The sequence below is a fragment of the Pleuronectes platessa genome, chromosome 20, assembly GCF_947347685.1.
Source record: "Pleuronectes platessa chromosome 20, fPlePla1.1, whole genome shotgun sequence".
Taxonomy (NCBI): Eukaryota; Metazoa; Chordata; class Actinopteri; order Pleuronectiformes; family Pleuronectidae; genus Pleuronectes; species Pleuronectes platessa.
In genome coordinates, this window is record NC_070645.1 from 3,822,157 (window position 1) to 3,845,681 (window position 23,525).

The window sequence follows — 23,525 nt, forward strand, 5'->3', positions numbered from 1 at the left end:
GTTTGCGTATCACTTTGGTAAATGCGCGCTCTGTGCGGGGGGAGGGGTGAGCTCATTCCGAACTACGGGAGCTGAGAGGGCGTTCGCGGATGTTGAAGAGAAAACCGATTTTCATTTAAACAATTCGACGTGAGCTACACACTCGAGTTAATCGATAAAATCGGTTTATCGCCCAGCCCTAGCATAGCAGGGATCCAATACAATGCAGAGCTAGGGGCTGCAGAAGAAATCCTGCCGTCAAGCTGTGCTCAAGCTAAACTTCTCTGCCTCTTTGTTTCAACATTCAGGTGGGTTAGTAATACCTCAAAACTACATGCATGTGTATCAGTATAAGAGAGAATGATGTTGTGTATCTTAGGTGATAACATGCAGTATTTAGAGTCAACTGACTTTGGTTGTAAGACGACAAAATAAGAGCTTTCAAGCTTTTCACTGCCATGCTAGGCTACCTGACCTGTTGCTAATGGCTTAATTAACTGTACAATAAATGCTTAAGATAATGCTTTCAGGTTTTGTCGAGCTATTTTTGCATTTGTGTGTTACTGATAGGGAGGAACATAATATGTAATGTGTAAACTTAAATTTTTAAGTAGAACAAATCTGGCAGTCAAGCTTCTCTGGCTCTTTGTTTCTATGTTCAACTATTCCAGGCTGCATGGCAGGTTTATCACCAGCCCAGGTACCCCCAGGCCTCAGGCCAGCAACACACAGAACTTCCCCACTAACCTATCCTTTATAATGGCTGCAGTACTTGCGAGCTAAACCTACCCGGATATCTTTATCTAATCCGGTTCCACCTAACCTAACAACCGAGTCAGGCTAAGCGGTCAAATGACGCTGGTCATCAACTTGATAAGGGGAGCTGTTAACTGTACAAACACGAGTGGTACAAGCACATTATCCAGACTAAAAGAAACACAGTTACAGTTGCTAAATGCAGGGAGGACAGCTGAGAGTCCTATGAGAGATTGAGATGTACTGGGTGTGTTAGCGGCAGGTATTGATTTAACCAACCAGTCCCTTATCCTTCCCTTTAAGGAGAGTACGCACCACACAACAGTGTAGTGTCATTTTTGTGACGGCTGACTATGCGACTCTCAAAGAGAGCGAGGAGGAAGGGGTTGTCACAGGGGCGTTTCTAGGATTGAAAGAAAGGGGGGGGCTTAGCCCCTAAGGATGCTGAATGTTTTTTGGACTTATTTGGGGCTGCGGATATCCATTGTTTCAGACAGTTCATAGATTGGTTCAATCAGAAAGAGTGCGATTTTTCTCTGTATATTTGCTTGCATTCATTCAGTATAAGATAACAGAAGAGACAGAATTTCAGGGTCATTGTGAAATTTGACAACACAAATATGAAATTTTCTCAAATTGAAAAAAACTATTTTCCTGCTTTTAAAGGAAAGACGGATTTACTAGTACGTCAGTCTCATGCTTCACTCTCTCATCTGACTGGGCTGAGCTGTTACCTCTTCTAAAGAATCTTCTTATATCCATCTGGTCAATGAATTGGATTGGATGATATACCGGTACAATAGCGTTATCACTAGCATTAACTGATTATAAACAACAACATTCTATAGGCACTAATATTATTGTTTTAAAATACTAGAGATAGATATTAAGATATTAGATATTTACATTTTCTGACAAAATAGCTAGCTAGCTAGCTTAGTGTTAACATAGCTCATTACAATATTCCCTTTCATTTGCCTCAAGTAAACCTAAATTTAAGCAGGTAACAATCATTAACAACTACAGAGAGCCACATTCTGTAACTACCTGTACTTACAATTTCACTCCGTGCATCATTTACTATGAGCTAAACTCCTTGGCTGTAATCCTGCTGTCTTGATGAGAGACGTTACTTGGCAGAGTGTGAAAGCCAGCGCAGCAGCGATGCAGACTCCCCAAGGTCCTAGTGCCCGGTCTTTTATTGTTAAGTATGATGAGAGGCTATTGGATTGTAATTTGAAGGGGGAGAAAACATACAAACCAGAAACGCACTCACTTATGTAGCATGTTAAGTCACTTATTGAGGTTATATATAACCTTTCATCAGGTTGTTCGTTTCCAAGATGGCAGCATGTTAGGTTGTATGTGAGTTTGTCTCTCTGTCTTTGTTCATTTTTGCGCTATTTTGTTTCGGCTACTCATTGAGCACACTGGATTTAAGAATATTATCATTCATCACATGAAATGAATGCGGACTACCTGGACTCTGAAGGGCTAGAACAAAGGCAGCAGTAGCGGCCTTGCTAACTCCCAAGGCCTCAGCAGCAGCAGTAGCAGCCTTGCTAACTCCCAAGGCCTCAGCAGCAGCAGTAGCAGCCTTGCTAACTCCCAAGGCCTCAGCAGCAGCAGTAGCAGCCTTGCCAACTCCCAAGGCTCCAGCAGCAGCAGCAGTAGCAGCCTTGCTAACACATCAAGGCCTCAGCAGCAGCAGCAGTAGCAGCCTTGCTAACACATCAAGGCCCCAGCAGCAGCAGCAGTAGCAGCCTTGCTAACATCTCAAGGCCCCAGCAGCAGCAGCAGTAGCAGCCTTGCTAACATCTCAAGGCCCCAGCAGCAGCAGTAGCAGCCTTGCTAACACCTCAAGGCCCCAGCAGCAGCAGCCTTGCTAACGTCTCAAGCCCCCAGCAGCAGCAGCAGCCTTGCTAACATCTCAAGGCCCCAGCAGCAGCAGCCCTGCTAGCATCTCAAGGCCCCAGCAGCAGCAGCTAGCATAGTAAACTCAGTAATTTAAAGACAATGGCATTTTTCATAACTTTAGTATGTTTGTTGACATTTTGGGACCTGACTCCAAGGAATTGCCCCTTGGTGAGTACCACTAGCTATGTGTCGAGCATGCAAGACACTTACTATAGTGGCACTAATGCTAATGTTGCCGGGCATTTTCAGCAACCACAGTCTGATTTGGTCTGGGCCTCAAACCTGTGGTCGGACCCACCTAGGGACTTACCTAAACTTCTACGTTTTTTTACATTATATAATCTTACTCTTTCCCTTAAGGAAAGGCATTGCCTGGCTTTAACACATGAAAAAACTGCTTCAAAATGTAATGTGAGACGAGCAGTGATAATTGTACTACTCTTACTTCTGTCTGGAGATGTGCAATCAAACCCTGGTCCTGAATTGCAATGTATCCAGACTCCCGCTGATTTTAAATTAATGTCTGGTCTCAAATGTATTCATCTTAATGTGCGCAGCTTAGTACCAAAGATGGACATGGTCAGAATTTGGGTTAGATCAACAGATGCAGACATTGTGGTCATCTCAGAAACTTGGCTGACAAAATCTATTACAAATGAAGACATTAGCATACTCGGATACAATGTTTATCGTAGTGATAGGCCCAAGAAAGGCGGTGGTGTAGCCATTTTCGTTAAAACAAGATTTGATGCTTCAATTATTCTGTCTGAGTCTATCTCTAAGCAATTCGAATTTTTGGCATTGAAGGTGGAAATAGCAAAGTCTCTCTCTATGACTGTTGTCGGGTGCTATAGGCCTCCATCTGCCACAAAGGAGGCATTATCGTCATTGCAGCATCTTTTGTCCAAATTAAATTATAATGAGCTTTTAATGGCTGGAGATCTGACTGGCTAAATGCAGTTTCGGATGAATTTAAATCTTTCTGTGACTCTATTAATCTTATCCAGCTGGTCAACCTACCTACAAGGCCAAATCTTAAAAACTCTGAAAAGTCCACTTTGATTGATCTAATTCTCACAAATGTTCCTCATAAATTCTTATCCTTGGGAGTTTTCTGCAATGATTTGAGTGATCATTGTGTTGTTGCTACTTGCAGGGACACAAAGATCCCCAAACGTAAACCACACATTATTTTCAAGAGGAATTTAAAAATGTTTAATGAACAGGCTTTTCATCATGATTTGTCTTTGGTAAATTGGGGACACATGGCCGGACGTGGAGTTAGCTTGGACATTCTTTAAGGAACACTTTGTGAAAATTGTAAATAAACATGCCCCCATCGGGAAATTCAGGGTTAAGGGACGAGATAATCCGTGGTTTTCCCCAGAGTTGTCAGATACCATCCATCGACGTAATGTGGCATGGGCCAAAGCCAGAAAAAGTGATTTTGCCTCTGACTGGTCTATTTTCAGGCAACTAAGGAACAAATGCACTACTCTTATTAAAAAGGCTAAATCTGAATATTATTTATCTGTCACAACTGAGAACCTTAATAATCCACAGAAATTTTGGAAAGTAATTAAATCTATATCTGTAAGTAAAAGTCCTCCGGCTCTTCCGATATTTGTTCTAAAAGACTCGGTCCCAGTCTATGATAGAACTGAGGTTCTAAATTGTTTTAACAATCATTTTGTATTATCTGGTTCTTTGTTTGATTCTACGGGAGCTGCCCCTGTGTTTCCCTGCACAGAAGCTCCAAGGTTTTCAGGAGAACCTTTTTATTTCTTACCTTTTACTGTGCAGCAAGTGCATCAAGCCCTCAAAACGTTGGCTAGCAGAAAATCCCCTGGACCTGATTCAATAGAGCCCTACTTTTTAAAAATAGCAGCTGATTTTGTAGCACAGCCTCTTACAATCCTTTTTAATCTCTCAATTGAAAACAAAGAAATTCCATCTGTTTGGAAGTCAGCTTTTGTTACTCCCTTATTAAAAGGAGGTGATCCAGCAGCTTTAACCAACTACAGGCCAATATCAAATCTGTGTGCCTTGTCAAAAATTCTTGAATCTCTTGTGTGTGATCAGTTAAAAGAGTTTCTAACATTTAATGATCTTCTCTCAAAACTGCAATCAGGCTTCAGGAAAAAACACAGTACCATCACTGCAGCTACAAAAGTGATCCATGATATATTAGTTGCTCTTGATAAGAAGCAGCACTGTGCTTCACTTTTTATTGATCTGTCAAAGGCTTTTGACACTGTGGACCATGCTGTTTTAAAGCATAGGCTTTTTTGCTTGGGTTTGTCAAATCATGTAGTTTCCTGGTTCACAGATTATTTGAGTGACAGGACTCAGTGTATTAAATATGATGGTCTGTGTTCTGAATTTGTGAGTGTCCACAAGGGCGTGCCACAGGGTTTAATATTAGGACCCCTCTTGTTCATTATGTACATTAATGATTTGGGAAAAAACGTGTCAGATGCTAACATGCATTTTTATGCAGATGACACAATTATTTACTGTTTTGGATCAACTCCTGCTAGAGCTGTTGAATCTCTGCAGAAAGCTTTTGATGTAGTCCAGCACACACTCCTGCAACTAAAATTAGTCCTCAACACTGAAAAAACTAAACAAATGTTGTTTTTAAACTCTAAGAAAGTACCTCAAACTGTCCCCACAGTGTCCACTCTTGAGGGAAATGTCATAGAGGTGGTTCATATCTATAAATATCTTGGTGTCTTGATTGATGATTCCCTTTCCTTCAAACCCCACATTGACAATCTTGTGAAGAAATTGAAACTTAAATTGGGCTTCTTCTTCAGGCACAAATTTTGTTTCTCTTTTGAGGTGAAAAAGCGGCTTGTCACTGCAACGTTTTTATCCAGTTTAGATTATGGAGATTTGATTTATATGAATGCCTCAGCTAAATGTCTAAGTAAGATTGATGCTGTTTACCATGCTTCTCTGAGGTTTATTACTAACTGTAGAGCCCTGACCCATCACTGTGAATTGTATTCTCGAGTGGGTTGGCCCTCTTTGTCCACCAGGAGGCTGGGACATTGGTGTACTTTTATTTATAAGGCCATGCTTGGGCTACTGCCATCATATATTTGTAATTTAATCACACAGAAAAGTGTTGCTTCTTACAGTCTGCGCTCAAACAATCAGATGCTTCTGTTAGTTCCATTTGCCCACTCTGAATCAGGAAAAAGGGCATTCGTCCACTCTGCTCCCACCACATGGAACTGGCTGCAAAAAGATTTTAAATTAACCGAAATGATTTCTTTGAACGCTTTTAAATCTACGATGAGAGCATTTCAGACGACTTCTTTTACTTGTAGATGTTTTTTATGAATTTTAATTTACTTGTAACTGTTTTTTATCATTTTAATTTCTGTCTATATGTTGTGAGTGTAATATTGTGAGTGTACATATGTTATTTGTTGCTGCCTCTTGGCCAGGACTCCCTCGGAAAAGAGGTTTTTAATCTCAATGGGACTTTCCTGGTTAAATAAAGGTCAAATAAAAAAAAATAAAAATGTTAGAGTTATAAATAACTTGTCTATGTGTATAACAATAGTTTTTTTAATTAAAAAAAAAAAAATTAAAAAAAAATCCCAATAATTATTTGGGGGGGCTGAAGAACATTTTAGGGGGGCTTCTGACAACGATGCCCGTTGTCACAAGGTACATTTGTAAACTATCTATCCCCCATTCCAAATAAATGTTTAATTTGATAGGGTAAACCTACTGAAAGGGAAGGATTAAAGTATAAAGCTACGTCTGACTATTTTGCTGCTAACACCCAGTTCATCAATATCAGTTACCCCCACATGCAAAGAAACGTAAGGCCATGCAGACAGTCTGTGTTACTGGGAGTACATTGCTCCTACGTGTCAGGTATGTTATATACGGCACTAGCAGCTGGAAGAGGTTTATTATTCCCTCTGATGAGAATCTATAGCTTCCATAACGATTCTCATCAGAGTAGGCAGAATGATTGTCTTTTTCTGAAGACCCTTATCCTCCTCAGAGACCCTCTAACAATCATTGAACTCCAAACGATCACCTAAGAATGGGGATGTCACGTTTCAAAGGAACTGACTGTCCGTGGGCAGGGCTTTTATATGCGTTGATTCCTTATCTCCGACAAAACCTGCTGCGTCGCATGTTAGCCATTCAGCATAAGTTACTGTGGTAATCTACCCCTATAAACAGTGAATGGGATCCGTAGGACTGAAAAGCTGAAATAACCCTGATAGCGACAAACCCTGCTTTGTTTGTACAGGCCCCTGGTTTAAGAACACTGGAAGCTGAGTCAAAGGCAGATCCCTGTTGTGTTGGGGGTGTTGTGATAACTACTTCCACCAATAGGTTCATATCATTAGACTGATCAACAGATGGCATTAATGTAAGAAAGCTATGCTGTACGCGATCTCTGTTAAACTTTGATTGGTTTTGATCTAAAGTAGGTGCTGCCTAGTGTCACGTAAAACCCAGAAGGACTTTGACTTCATGGCCATTTCTAGAGGCCAACACCAAGTGGACGTCAACACTCCTCATGCATCAGAGCAGAAACTGGCTACCGGCTGCTCCCGGCAAAAAGATAGAGCCAGGGACTCAAGCCCACTCTTGGCTGTATGCTTAAATCCTACTAAAGATGTTGCAACCACAAGAGGAGAAGAAATGCAGTATGTGTGAGGATTTGGCCTCTATATCCTCTTTGACTCTTTGATCATGCAAGTCTCTTGGGAATGACAAATCTATAGGAGGATGAGCCAGCACAAGCACACAAACACGCAACATCATAGCGGTTGATGTTTAATGAGCCTCCCAGACAGCCTTTACTGATCCCTCTGGACATTAGTGTAAGACCGCCCCGTAGCATCAGAGGCTCTCAGCATCATACAAATTTGACAAGCATGAGACAGACTTGATGTCAGTTTAAGTCTTGTCAGCTTGCATCAACATCTTCAGGTGACTAAAAAGCCTCCCGCGAACGAAGTGGTCAGTTCTCATTTTAGTGCGATGGAACATGCAGCAATATATAATCCGTTTTTCCAGCTTTTCAGACATGCTTCGTGTCCTCTGCAGCTGCAGACCGAAATGCATAGAGACAAGCTCTGAGATCTACTAGTGGGCCAAATTTAAAATCACTCTGATTCACCCGAGGGGAGATCTACAATTACAGGTCATAGGGGGGCTGCTTCATCGGTGGAGCACAACATGTTTACTGCCACTGTGTTTGCAGAAAGGCAGGGTGGCATTTATTGGTTTTCTTCAGTGGCATCATGCGGAGAAAAATCCAGGCCAGACACAATTAGATCAGAGAAACAGTTTTGTTGTGAAACTGGGAAAGGTGAAGCAGCAAAAGAGAAATTTAGTGGATCATATACTCCATGTAATTTCATTTTTCATGACAGTTGAAGAAGCCAACAGAAACACTTGTGTGAACGGTGTGACCACACTCAAGGCTGAGTAAGTTTTCATGAAAGGAAAGAAAAGACGTGTCTTCAAAATGTTAAAAGGTATCGTAACATCGAGCAACACAATTCTTTACATGAATTTCCTGACCTCTTTCTTGGTGAAGGACAGTTTGTACGTTTTTTGAGTAGATTATAAAAATGCTCCTGTGTGTTTTTCCTCAGAATTCTGCATATGTATGTGGACTTATATTTAGTGCAGAGCCGAGTTTTGCAGCCTCTCCACAGCAGGCAGGATGTTTGTGGACGTGGTCAGCCGTGTTTATAGCAAACCTGGCTCCCCAGCGGGTTGGACTGGGTTTAAGGAAATGCTATTAAAGTTTGATCTATTCATCTCGGTGAACCTTGTTGCCCGAGCACTGTTTGGGTCCTAAATGGCGCTGGGATAAACAGAGATGCTGCTTTCATCTCTGTTTTTCGACATCTGTTTCTACAGCATTCATAACAGATGTCAACTTTTTTGTTCTCATTATTGTTTGTGTCACATTAAAATTTATTTTGCACCTCCAAAGTACTATGCATGTTTTGTTGATCAAACGGGAAAAAGTTTATTTAAGTCTATTTGAATTCCAGTTAGTAACAGTACATAATGGGAAAAAGTTCAAGGGGGGTGAATACTTATGCAAGGCACTGTATCTACCAAATTCCCTTGGTTTTTTTGTTAGCTAGAGCAACAGAAACCTTTGTCCATTTCTAGGTAATTTAGAATGCAAGTCCATCATCAAAACTTTGATGTGTTTTTTTTGGGTGGGGCAATGTGGAATTGTAAGCTGTGTAGCACATCTACATCTTCTAGATATGACCTACTGAAACATCTGAGACTACAACACCGTCAAAGGCAGCGCTGCCCGTGCCCACACACAAACTGCCCATGTACTTTTCAGACATGGGATGCTACGCATATTCATTTAAGTAGAGTCCATCCTAAGCAAAATTCCCAGGAGCTGCTGGAACTGTCAACATTCAGATGTACGTTATGCACTTGCAGAGGTCTGTCTACTGAAAAAGATTATTTCATACACATTGGCACTCATTTGAAGAGTAATGAAACTGTTAATTGTATGTTTATGGGTTGCAGTTTTAAAACAAATGTATACGGAACCTTTCACTCTCACAAAAACAGAAAGCACAAACCACATACCATGAAAAACTTTAAGCCAGGTGTAGTTACAACCAATCCAGCAGAAGTGAATTACTGCCCTGCCTATCCATCTGGTGAAACAGCCGGGACACAAGAAGGACCAAGAGTGGCCCTCCTCTCAGAAGTGAAGAAAAGAAACAATGAGGAGAATGTGGCAAATGATGGACAAGACCTTTGCTTACAGGAGGCAACAAGTAGTTCGGGAGGCACCAATGATAGCTGATTTCAAAACAAGGTGGCCTGCTCTCTTCCATGTGCATGAGGTAAGTAAATGACTGTGTTAAGGAACATCCCCTTTTACCTTTTACAGACTCTGATGTAAATCATAAACTGTTAAGGATTCACTGGCTCTGACAGTGGAATTTGTATGGAGAAAACTAATATTGATATATTTTCAGTCTGACCTGCTAAACCAATATGTACCACTGAAATCAAAATAGCCAAACTTAATTATGTCTTTTTTTGTTGTTGTCTTTTTCTCAATTTGTAGGTGTGTGTGGAACTCAAGAGAATCAAAACAATCCATTTAGAGTTAACGTTCTTCTCTGAGCTGGATGCTCACTCTGCAGACCTAATCCAGTTGTTTGCTAAGACAGGCAGAGTTCAAGGGAGGCGGATCAGAAGCATCATGGTAGCCATGACTGAGGTATGATAATGGAAAAGTGACCCATGTTATATACTCATATTTATAATAATTCCTGCATACACATCTACTATAGCTTCTGAAGCCGTCTTGTGATGACCTGTGAATCTAGCATCAGGTGGTAAAAACAACTCTGCTGGTTGGTCAAGATGTTTTTCCTAATGTGTTTTTCTTTTTTTCACATATTCTCTCTAATCTGCAACCTTAGACTGATGAAGATCCAGAGAAGCTGGTGAAAGAATACCTGGTATGTTGATTTAACTTAATCTTCACTGGGGATGATCATTGTTAATTTTCCTTTGAATTCACATAGCCCTTAAAATTTTCGAAACATCAGCTCCAAAAACCTTGGAATGTATGTACTTTGATTATTTGAAGATAGTTGGTGAAAGCTGTTCTACATTAATAGTGTAAAAATGACTCGTGCTATAAGATATGGAATATAATGCACATAAATTAAAAATAATTTCTCTTATTCATTATTTTTTTTCTTAATTACAGAGCGATGTTAAAAGGAGTCTGGAGGCTATGGCAGAGACGGTCTTTGGAGTCTTTGTCATTCGACACCACGGTGCAGGGCCCAGTGAGAACCCAGAGGATGTCAGAATTATTCTGGAGGGTGTAAAGGTGTTGAATGAGTTGAGGTATGTGCCTTTTGCAGTGGCAGTGTTGCTTGCGCTCGTGTATGCTCTAAACCGTAGCTACCCCAGAGAGCTAAAATACACCTTTGAAGCTCTGCAGAAGATCAAGTACATGACTGAGCTCATCCTCACCTTAGGAAAAACACCTTGTGACTAAAAATCAGTTAAACTCTTGTTCGATCAAAACATAAGTGAAGTTAAAATACTCAGACTGCAAGAAGGTTTTTTCAAGGATTCTCTAAAGTAAAAAAAAAAATGTCTTCCACAATATTTTAGATTTACCACTGTTTGCTTTTATGTCAAATGTCCCTAACTGTGAAATGTTTTTGTTGGCACTTTAAATTTTTTTTAATCATTTAAGCAGTGTTTTGTTTATAATGTTCAAGTCTTGACATTGAGCAGGCTGTAGAATTCATTGAACCTCAGTTTCTGATGTTATGTTCACTGTTACATTCTAAATATGTTGTACTGATGTTGAAGTGGAATGTGAAATGTTTCAAGGGAAATGTGAGTCTAATGCTGGCCTTACACTGTAAGGTTCTCGTCAAATTTATGCCCTGGCCCCGCCCAACAATCGACAGAAAAATCTGGTCTGCGACATTGTCAGTCTTGATTGAGTGTGGTACAGATTAATTGTAAGCCTTGATTGGCTCATATAGGGTCGGGGGGTTCCCCAATAATGTAAAACAATTTCGAAATTTGTTGAATCAGACTTCTCCAAAACTTTCCATCTCTAAACCATTCCCTTGGCCGCGATAATTCTAATGGAATCCTGTCATATGTGATGGCTACTAGACAGTGCCCCATTTCTTAACAGCACTTTGATGTTCACTAAATCACTCTACTTTTGTAAATTTGCTTCTTTATTTTGTTAATACTAAGATCCATTTGGTGTGTGTGTGTGTGAATATTAGGATCCATTCTGTTTGGATTTGGTGTGAATATTAAGATCCATTCTGTTTGGACTTGCAATGTGCTGTTTTTTCAATTTCTCAAAAATGGGAGTCTATTTTTTATATTTACAAGCACCTGAAAGTGTTAACATTATCTTACTTTTTGCACTTTGAATAATAAGGGAAGCAATGTGTTGATATTAAGAGAAAGTATTTTTTTTTAATGTTGTTTACAAGCACCTGAAAGTGTTGAACTTTGTGTTTTTTAAGAAATACAATTCGATTGCCTCATCCACAGTTTGTCTTGTCTTGTTTCCAGCCATTTAAACATTCAATTTGGTTTTGTTACTGTTCACATTGTTTGCACTTAAAAGCTATGGTTCGAATTTACTTAAAAAAATCATGGAAACATTTTCCACATGATTAAATGGGTTTATTTCAGTATAAAGCAATGATGTTGGGCCAACTTAATTTTTTTGGGATAGATTAACTCTATTTAATAGTTTAAATTGTATTAATTTGAAATCAGTTGGATAAACTCTATTGAATTAAGTTAGTCCTAATTAGACTAACTATTAAATCAAGTTGGATCTAATTCAACTAACTAAGTTGAATCAACTCTAAGATATTACACTAACCAAACCTAAGAAAATTACGTTAGACCAACATAACTGCTTTATACTGAAAGAAACCAATTTAATCATGTGGAAATTGTTTCCATGATTTTTTTAAGTAAATTCAAGGAATTATTTTTTTGAGTGTATCACTACAACATGAATTCAACTTTAGCAGCTTTTGATGCCTGCTTTGGACTTTGTACTGAGTGCAAAGGGTTTTAATGCTAGGAAACCATTAAATTATTTAAGTTAGCTTGACAGTAAATATAAAAGAGCAGTTTCTTTGACATTCTTAAGAGTGACATTTTGGATTTGACCCTGTTTGTGGATTACAGGTGAAGGGAGAATAAGATAAATAATCAAGGTTCAGTATATTTAATATTCATAAATGGTTTACTAGAGGAAAACCTATATTATCTTGCTCAGCTGATATGCTCAATTTATTGTCTGGTGCTACTTAATCAAGCTAATTACATAATCAATGGGGGAGGTCAACACCACAAAATGTAGGTTTGATCCAGTACGATCGGGTGAGTTATACTTTGGCCAGAATCATCAATACTAAAAGAGACACTTTAATTTTTAAAATGAGCTAATGTACAATCATGAGCTAATGTACAATCATGTAGGTCAGAGTCTACATGATACATCATGTACAAGCTTCTCTTTTATGCAACATCATACTTATATGTCACTACATTTTAGGGATAAGTACTGAAGTGTCCTTGAGCAGATTGCATTGGCTTCTAATAACTGTCTGAAAAATCTTAGTACATTCGGCATTGAGCAAGAAAGGTAAGACATGACCAATATCCGCTACCACTATGATGCCCTGAGAAGGTTGTGATATTAAGCAGCCATCCAGAGGTTGGAGAGGGGAAAAATGTCCAGAACACAACATCACAGTTACGTCTCTGCTGTAGCTATGAACCTTTTTATCAACTAAAAGTTTTAAGCACTTTTGTTTATTCTACTCAGACCTAACTTTGACAAAAAGAAAAGATGTTGATGCAGATTGTACATCTAAAGCTCATACTGTTCTTTGGAAGCTCAAAAGACTGACTGAATAAGGCCATTCTAGAATAAATGAACACATCTATCACTATCAATTTACTTAGGTAACGTAAATTCCTTTTTTTTTGCGAAAACACACTTTATTTCAAGTGCTTATTTCAGTGGTCCCAAAACAAAAAACACCTCTGATCAAGAAGGTTTGACAAAGACAAGTGTACTGATCTTAAAAAAATTGCCAGGAGGGGAAAAGACTAATTCATTATCTGACTGTGTCAAATGATAAAACACCTTTTATCTTGAAGAAAACATGAACAACAAGATTTATAGGCTAGGTCACAACTGGTGAGGCAAAGGACATTGTGGACGTTGCACAGGAAGTCAATTCTTACTCTCTTGAGTTCTTTCATTAAAAAAAAAACTAGAAGAGGATCTTTTTTTTTAAAAGGAAGACCGCAGTGAATCACACTGTGGCCACACAAGAGACAAGTGCAGCAGCAGCGGACCTCAACCACTATCTTGAAAGAACATTTCTAGACAGGCAGATTAAACCTGTGCAAAGTACAATGGTGAAAGGGAACAGGAAGAAATACACTTTTTCAAAGGATACAAAGAGATAGAGAAAGTGTACAGAAAGGTGATGGAGAGAGGGAGGGGGCGAGATGGTGCTGCAGAATAGGATGGTGCATTTGGTGGTAGGGTGAAGGCCGAGGTTGGGGTAGGAGCCAGTTGGGAATGGCTAGTAAGGAAATGTCCTTGGAGGTGGGGTCCTTACATTGACGTGGGACAGACAGAACAGCTGCAGTGAAGCACCAGGGTAATTTGAAAGTAGTTTTAGTGGATTCAATTTATCATAGCATGTTCAAAACCAGGATGTGCATTGCTGCTGAAAGACCAGCTGAAGCCAAGAAAACCATAGGAAATTGCAGAATAAGTTAAAAAAGATGTTTTCATATCCTCTCTCTGTCTCTCTGTTCAGTTGATGAAATATAAACTTGCCATGTTTTTCCATTGGCTCAGTTTCTTTTTACGCATGGGAAATCAAAGCAAACCAAACTGTATCAATAAAAACCATGTTAACGTTCACTCTGAAAAAAAAAATGTACTTAGAAAATAAGGTTATTTTTTCTGGACTGGGGTATATATCTGTGACTGATACATCAGTATGCAATTTAACACAGAACAACAGCAGAAACAGCATTTGTTCATAACCGTGGTAATTATTTTGGCCATGAACCAGGCCAAACTATAGCACCAGAATGCCAAATGCTCTTCAAGGACATGTCTTGAAAACATAACTCTGCATGACACCTTGCCCTCTGACGACTCAGGAGCTTATGGTTATGGCACGTACAATGACAAGTGCACAATACGGAGTACAGTCACAGGACAATGACTGTGTTTGAAGTCTGATATTTAGTTGGAATCCAGCTGGCATATTGCACATCACACGGATAAGAGTCTATATATTTCTCTTCATATTGTACAGGAGGATCTGGAATCCCCCACACATTAGTGTCATCTGGACGGACTGAGAGGACTACTAGAAGATGCACATTAAAGCACGAATGGAATTTACAAAGTTCAGAGGACCATGCCTGTAGAGCTCTGAGTTGCAGTCTGACTTTAGACACTAGATGCTTCATCACCACCCAGGAAGTTGTTGCAACAAAAAAAGCAATTGTTAAACCACCCCACATCAAAACACTGCAGTACAATTTATGATACACATGTTGACATCAATGCATGACCCGTATGCACCAGCAGATTACTACAACTAAAATGGACAGTGTTCGGTCATTCAACAAGGTGAGGTTGACAATAATAAGAGGATTGAGGATATAAATGTTGGAAAACATTCAACAAGTACATGAAGCTCATGTTTTTGCACTTTCATTGCTTCATGGTTGAGACTGGGACAACAGACTATTACCAAGATCATCAGAAACATTAGGGGGAATGTATGTGCTAATCATCCTGGGTGACCTGGCCTTTTACATTAATCCCCTGGTTTATAAAACGGTATCCTGATTACAGACATGTAACAGGAACACATCTTGATGGAACCAGTGGCTGAGTCAGTCACTGATGATTGCAGAGAGAAGCTTTAGATGCCTCAAAGAGCGATGGAAGTGCCTCCTTAACCAAAATTACCCTTGTAAGCCTCATCATCTCTGCCTACTTTATTGCATAACTTTTGTGAAACGATATTTGATTTAATGAGAAAACAGAGACAAAGCCGTTGAAGTTGATTAGGTGGTGAAAATATAAGTCGGCTTGGAAAAGAGAGGTGGTGTTTGCTTTTCAAGGATATAGCTCGGTAATGTAGCCATTGCCCAAAGAAATGGTGCCACCCAAATGTAATGACGATGATATTAAATAATGCTTCAATCTTTATGTCCAAATCAATCTGCTGTGATGCCTGAAGCCAGCTAGACATTTTACTGCAATAACAAATAGCATGTAGAGTATGTGCAGCCCATTTAAAACCACATATTGGTTCTACTGCTGAAATGTAAATACATATGATAATTCCTCACTGTAGCAGAAAGTGAACTGCTGATGTAGCTGTGATTGTCTCCGTGCCATCTCCACATTCATCTGTTCATCTCCCTAAACGTGCCATTGTCTGTCTGGATGTCCATGATGACTTTTTCCTGTTTTCACTTACCTATTTGTATCTTCTTTTGAAATCGACTCATGTTCCCTGACCACCCAAACGCCTGCTCCCAATTTCCTGTACACCGTTGTCCCTATTTAAACCAAAAACGGTGTGTAACGGTCGATGCCATGACTGCTCCCCAAGAGTGGAGCCAAAGCCTCTTGATCACCCCTGGTGGCTGGCTGCAATATGGCTAGTTAATTGCAACTCCTCCATTTAAGTAGATGGGACATGGAAAAAAATGTAAAGTCCACATACAAATCCAACAATTTTTTTTTTCAAGATAAATCTCTCATTTCGATCGAGACTGTGTAAAAGTTCACATCCACTGCATAGTTATTACATTTTGCCATGGTTTTCCGATTATGCCTCACCATTGATCATAGTTTTAGGCTGATCATCCAACACTGTTCAGTGTCATATAGTGTAAGATCCAAAAAGTGCCATGCTGCCATGTGAGCGGTAGTTACCTTCAAACTTGACAGGGCATAGTTATGTTCTTTATTCCTTAGGCCATCATAGGTGACATGGTTGCAGTGGGACAGGTGAGCCAGACACCACTGTAGCTGCACGAATCCAGTGTAGTGATTGTGGTTGATGTGGTTGACCAGGACAAAAAGTAGTGCCCACTAGGTGCACCAACATCTAATGATTTACTAGTAGCTAGGCTCATATAGACTCCTGTGGCTTCAGCAGTCTGTCAGGCCTGCTCTTTAATGATTCTTATCAGCTTCATACATTCCCTTTAGCTGCCTTCTCTACTGAGTCATATATGACTGTAACCCACTAACCCAGCCTGTTCTTGCCTCTTCTCTGTGGAGCAATGATAGTCTCTTAGTCTTCTTCATATTGCATTGTTGCATTGTTGTAGGATTGTATGCACATAAAACTGATAACTGCAAAGTTTTTACACCACCAAACTTATGTAACTTTTTTTTTTCTTTTTTTTTTTTTTTTATCATGTGGGCCTTGAGCCTGTTATAAAGTTTATATATTCATGTTTATATTAATTGACTTTAATAAATTCCAACCTGAAGTACAATTTAATATTAAGGATTTGATAAGAAAGCACCTGCATTACTTCAGAAAAGATGTAAAAAGATATAGCTTTTAGAAATCTGTATCTAAAAGCACCGTGATCATCTGCAGTTGCCATAGCTACCTTGTGTGGTGCATATACTGGTCCATGATAAAAATGCATAAACACTTAATGTTATATTTGCATAACTATAATAGTTGACATTAAGCTCAGTACATCAAATATGCACCCACGCCCTCTAACTCAAGATCTTGAATGTTTATGTACTGCTGCGTTTCATCCGAACACACAGTTACCTGTACAAACATCTCCCCCTTCAGCAAGTGACTGAACATCCTGAACACTTTAAGTGTTTGTCGGAGCTGACACAAGTAATCATTGAAGGCTTCTCACCTAGTCCAAGTTAGACCTTTGTTTCTTCTCTGCCTACTACAATTACACAAGTGTGTGTACTCTGCTGCATCCTAGAATGCAATGCACTTAGCTAAAGGTGCCGTTTAACCAGAACTTACAGGGTACAAGTGTTAGAAGACCATCACACCACAAATGAACTGATCCAGAGTTGATTTGGGGCCAAATCGAGACCACCTAGATGGGATTTTTTTGATAGTATGAACATGGGAGAGAAGGCAAATTGACATAATTAATTTAGAGCAGTCAAGTTTATTTCGATTTTGTTAAGGGATGAGGATGCCTGTAAAGACATGGAGGTAATATTTAGATAACTAAGTTGCCTTGTGCCTTCCAGTCAGGTTTGCAATTGTTCTACTACACTTCACTTACCCCTAGTTTTGAGGTGATATTTTTTGTAGCAGCTTTCCCATTGAAAGGCATTGTACATTTATCAGGAGGGTTCAACTGTTGCAGAAAAGGAAGACAACAAATATCCTGGAAAGCATTAAGTATTGGCACTGCAGATAAATCCACTGCAACGTGTGCAGAGAGCCTGCAGTCTTTCTAGAACACAGTGCTTGTGCTGGCTGCAGGTCAGGGTTAGTGTAAGTTAGTTATCATCAAAACAAAAAGGACACAGTCAATATATGATAGACAGAGAGATGATGAGAATATGAAAATGTAAAAATCATATTCCCAGTATGTAACAAGACATATTTTTTGCTCTTAAAAATATTTAGAGTTCTGTCATTAAAATACTCAGGATAAAATAACTAGTTAAGCAGTTCAAAAGAATTGAGATTAATTTCATAATTTACATACGCAATTTTATAATTTTAAGAAAAGTAGCATTGTCTGAAGGTAGGTGATCAAGTTCCCATGGTTGACATTGGTTTGTTGAGTCAACTATCACCGGTGAAAGGAAAAATTATTGAACATCCACTGAACCAAGATCAGTTTTACGATACGCAACCATATCCGAGATGATGGTGGGGGTTGGTCCAAGGCCATGTAGCGAGACTCCCTACATGGGCATGGTTGGAACATGACGTATTTTTCGGTCGTAATCCCATTCGACGCCATCTAAAGTATCATTTCTGACATAGAAGAACCACAACAAATCGCGGAAGTTGTTTTTTTCCAGAGTTTTTGGGACGGTAGACATGCCAGATACCCAAATTAACGTGTAGAAGCACTACAAAAGTGGAATTTTCATAATATGTCCCCTTTAAGTATGTGACTTTCTCTTAGTACTGCTTTCACCGAATGTGTAACTGCATTCCATGTATCGTTGTGGGTGGTATTCTATGTTCATTGCCGACATAACAAAATACAACAATTGGTTTGCCCCCATCTTTGGATCGTGTTCCTCATCATTCCTGACTTCTTTATTGTTCTTCTTATTCTCTGTGATTTCTCTGTGTGCACATTGCACTGTAGTCTCATGCTTTTTCATGGCCTCTATGGAGCGTTTACCTATTCTAGAAATTATGTCTTTCAACTTACTAACACATGGCATTCATCAACATAACAGCACAGATGCAAACAATTCTGCAGTTTAAGAACACGTCAGGAATCTGTTTGTACTTTGGTTTTGTATATTTGGTGGTTTAGACTTTTTTTGTGTGTATAGAATTTGGCCGTGTTATCTTCATTGCATTGCACACTTGGTTATTTCCAGTTCTACTTTAAAGCTTCTTCCTTTGTCTGTGTCTCTTACTTTACTCCCTGTTTTCTTCCAGTTTCCTGCTGCTGTGTATGAACACCTCAGTTCATTCATCACTGCCTTAGTAATCTCTTCATTCCCCTCTCACCTTGATCAGACTGTTTGTTAACGTTCCCTGGATTTCTCTGGGTTTCCTGATTTTTTCGTTTGCTTTCTGTGGTTTTTATGAGTTTGGAATTGTGTTTGCTTGCTTGCCTGCCATCAGCCTGCTTGATTTCAATTAACACTATGCCTACTTTGCCTTTTGGCCTGCTTTGCTGGATTTACCACAAACCTTCATCCTGCAGTTGCTCAGGATAATCAGAGGGTTGTAGGATCATTCCCATTCCGAGGGTGAGCAGTGTGTGAGTGATATACGATCAAGTGTTACACATAGATGCGTGTTGACCTTGTGAGCGGTCAGGACTTGTAGTGATGACGCAAGGACCAGAGATTTGACAGACCCCAGATGTGGTCATTTATTCACAGCCATGCCAACAGTTCAGGTCGGACAGCAGCGTGAAAATACTCAGCTGCATCCACAGGCGTAGCTGCAGACAGTGACCAACCAAGCTGGAACAGAGGGCAGGCATATATACTCCTCACCTTTGGCTGCTACTAGAAGCAGGGGTGCTCAAAGTGATCTATTTTACACTCCCACATAAACATAAAAAGCATAAAACAAACCTGACAAAACAAATACTAGCATTGCATAAACCAACCAACCCCTACATATTTCACCCACCTCCTATACCTTTACTGCATGTTACTACCCTCCCAGAACAATAAAACAGTGCTTGTGTCCCCGGGGAACTCAGACCCAGGGAAGCTGGAGACAGGAGAGCACAAGTGAGTTTAAAATAGATAGCAGTGTTTGTTATATTTGTATGCCGTTACTCCCACAACCCGGTGTCTGGAACAGGTACATTACATTACATAACCTACAAGATCATCCTAAAACATCATAGTAAATGTTTTAAACGCATTCATTGCTTGTCCTCATTATTTTCGTGTAAATATTTCATTCTGTGTGCAGATATCCTTTGCCATTCTGGAATTAACACAGAAACATAACAGAGGCTGAGAGGATCTCCGTTACAAAGCCAGTGTTGTGCATGAACGAACGCAAAAGAACGCGTTCATTGAACACGTTCACTTTTGTGAGAACGATGAACTGAACGCACCTCAATGACAAATAATGAATTTGAACGGTGAACACGTTCATATTTCAGCGTCCTCGCTTATAGACGACAGGAAACTTCTCTCTTTATGTGTAACTTTATTAAAGTCCAGCGAACACGACACACTTCTTGTTCGTAACTCCGACACTCCTGTCATCCACTACTGTGTTCTTCACTCCCCTTCCTCATTCACCCTTGACATGCCAACTCATCAGCCAATGAGAGCCTGTCATGCCAGGTAACTCTCCAGCCATTGGTCTAGAACTGTCACTTGCCCCACCCCGACTGGTTCACTGACCCTCTGGAAATCCCAATACTTATTGACATGGTGTAGTTAGCTGAACATAAGTCATAACAAACACATAGCAGTCAAACAGAACAAAAACCTGACTACCAGTCCGTTACAATATTATCTGAGGTCTAGCTAAAACGTTCCGGAATGTTTTCCTTCTCCTGAGGAGAGACGCTGTCTAAATCGAATGCTTGCACCATGTCGTTGCTCAGTGCCGGTGAAATGTCCGCGATGTAGCCTAACCTGAACCAAGTAACTCGACTTCGCACTACGTTACCCATGATTCATCGCACACACACATGCACACCAAACAAGCAACATATTCCAAGTGTTTTCTTCTGGCCAGTGTCTCGGCTCCGAGCCGTAGTCTGGAGCTCGGCTCACGGGTTATCTTGGCTCGCTGTCCGGACCGCTCCGTGAAGAAGGAGGAGGAGATGTTTCTTTACTTGGAATGCGGCCACTTTATTTCTCGGATATACAGCAGGAGCAACACTCGCATCACCTCTAGGTGGTCCGTCACTTCTCGTTATACACACACTTTTAGCGTCTTTTCCCACAATACCCAGGTGCACTACGTCACACAATACAAACTTTCCTTAAAGGGGCAGGCCATACCTGCAACACAACAGCTCTCGGTCTCATATACAGATGGCAAGAGAAAGCAGAGAGGGATTTTTACACACTGTCTGATAAAGATTCCGACAGTAAAGGCAAGGGGTAGTGATGGATAAGGTTTTCTTCATTCTCACTTTCCACCTTAAAACTATGAAATGAACTGAACTATGAACTCGTTCAGAATTTAAATGGTGAACTATGAACGTGAACTATTCATGTTTACTTGTATGAACTGAATTTTGAACTAGTTAATGAGAGGTGTGAACTTGCACAACACTGTACAAAGCACTGTTTGTATGTATGGATGTGTGCTGGTATGAATACATGTGTATGTTTATGGGTGAATGGCAAAACTGTACTGTGAAGCACTTCATCAAGATTAGAAAAGCGCAAATTAGATTGACATTTAAAGTTATTGCTAATTGCTTAATCTTGCACGTTTGCTCATTTTATCAGCACTTGTCTGCTGGCTTTAAATCCTCTTTTTATCTGGAAATCCACTGAGTATTCACGGCACCATTTCCTGAAACATTTAATGTATTCAAGAAAGAGGGACCCTTATGTCCATTACAACACAGAGGAGAGTGAGACCCACGTCAATAGTGTGACCTTTAACACTATTAGCATAATATGATGCATGGACAGTACCTATAGCTGTGTGTAGTGAAGGGTTGCAGCAGCCAGGTAATCTCCATCAGCTAGGGTGGGAGAGGGTCCATTGGGCAGGTCAGCTTTCATGAGCCTGCTGCTGTCAGACCAATCACATTTGATTTAGAAAAACATTAATCAATACCTATTGGATGTAAATAAAAGTGGGAGTGTCTGGGGCACAGAGAGCTGTGTTGCCCCGCCCCTGGTGGTATATGTCTTAAGCCAGAAATGAAGCAAATACAATTTCAAAGCAGCTTGTATTGAACGTTCATGAGCGCTCAATGTCTACCAGGAGCATAGCACCAGTGAACTATTATTATACAATTAAATTGTGTATACAGGCTTTTTTGTCGCAGAATGTATGAGGGGGCGGGGCCCTGCATTAACCACGCGCCAGTGCTCAAACCACTCTTGACCTCAGTGCTACGTCCCGGGGGTCCATTTATCGATTGTTTTTAGCCTTTGACCAAAGTAGCAGGCCAATCAGAATCCATATAATGTATATTTTTTATACTATATAATATTTTATACTTGATATTTATTCTGGCTATGTCTACTGTCAAGAAAGGAACCAACCTGCATATTTGAGTTACCAATATTAATGTTGTGGCTGATCGGTGTTAAGTATTTAGCGGATTGTCAATCTGCTTTAGAACTTGTTCGGCCATCTGATGGGAGATGACTGCTGTACTACAGGAGAGTGAATCTACTCTCCCTCAATTATTCATCTTAATGATGTACAAGCATTACGCTGATGTTCTTGCATGCTTCATTTATACATAGTCAGAAAGTCTGCTGGAGGCTGCTCTGCTAATGCAGATGTCCAATATAGAGATTGTTTTATATCTCAGTTCATGCACGGCCCCTTGGTTTGGTACTTAAGCATGTTCACTGTTGCCCAGTTGCCTAGACGGGGAGACCAAATGCAGTCCATGAGCTGATTGTCAAAAACATTCATATCATGCCTTTGTCCTGAATCTGCATATTTTTAAAGACAAACACATAATAAGCTGGAGGAAATCTAATACTGTTACAAACGGAAGCACATTTCTCCACAAATGAAATTTGGAATTGATTGTATTTTTATAACCTGATAAATGACGGAAAAATATTTTACAGCCCTCACACAGTTCTTGTAAACAAAACTTCATCAAATTAATATAGTTGCATTTTCATTTACCCTTTTATCAATAAGAAAAATATAGAGGTACCATATTACTTAGCCGACATGATGTTATATACTGTATACTGACTGCTGATTATTGTGATTTATCGCTTTATTATCTTTCTCTCTGCTAGTCAAATTCTCTATGGCTGCAACAACCTGATTTCTCCACATTTGCTAATGAAGGTTTATCTTTTTTATTCTCTCATTTTATGGTTGTACAGCTCTCTCTCTCTCTCTCTCTCTCTCTCTCTCTCTCTCTCTCTCTCTCTCTCTCTCTCTCTCTCTCTCTCTCTCTCTCTCTCTCTCTCTCTCTCTCTCTCTCTCTCTCTCTCTCTCTCTCTCTCTCTCTCTCTCTCTGTGCGTGAGAGAGGGAGTTTGAAGAGATGCATATTCATCCATGCATTGTAGATTCTGGCAGGCGCAGGGAGAAAAAGAAGATGGAGAGACAGAATTGGGCCAGTGAGTGGCAGAGCTCCCCGCAGCCTCATTCGGAGTGCTGGATGTCTGAGGAGGTACTGGAAGCCCCTGGGCAAATACTGACATCACTGGATTGGCTTCCTCATGTCTGGGAAGACAGCCCTATGTAAATATTACATCCATTCCCACACACGTGCTCCCAAATATGACTGCACTCACACTGTGATACAGAGTAAAGCTATTAACTGCTGTGACATGAACTATCGCCCTGAGGTACAAATCAGGAAATGCACATGAGCAGTGTCTGACGAAGATTTAATAGAG

At 40.0% G+C, this 23,525-nt stretch overlaps 1 protein-coding gene across 1 annotated transcript; it reads left to right on the plus strand.

Moving 5' to 3' along the window:
- Positions 1-9,372: 9,372 nt before the first annotated feature.
- On the plus strand, positions 9,373-11,382 carry LOC128426020 (uncharacterized). Its single transcript, XM_053412871.1, has 4 exons — positions 9,373-9,536; positions 9,764-9,919; positions 10,125-10,163; positions 10,418-11,382. Exons 1-4 carry the CDS (start codon positions 9,414-9,416, stop codon positions 10,712-10,714), a joined length of 615 nt encoding a protein of 204 aa, XP_053268846.1. The 5' UTR covers positions 9,373-9,413; the 3' UTR covers positions 10,715-11,382.
- The last annotated feature ends 12,143 nt before the right edge of the window (positions 11,383-23,525 follow it).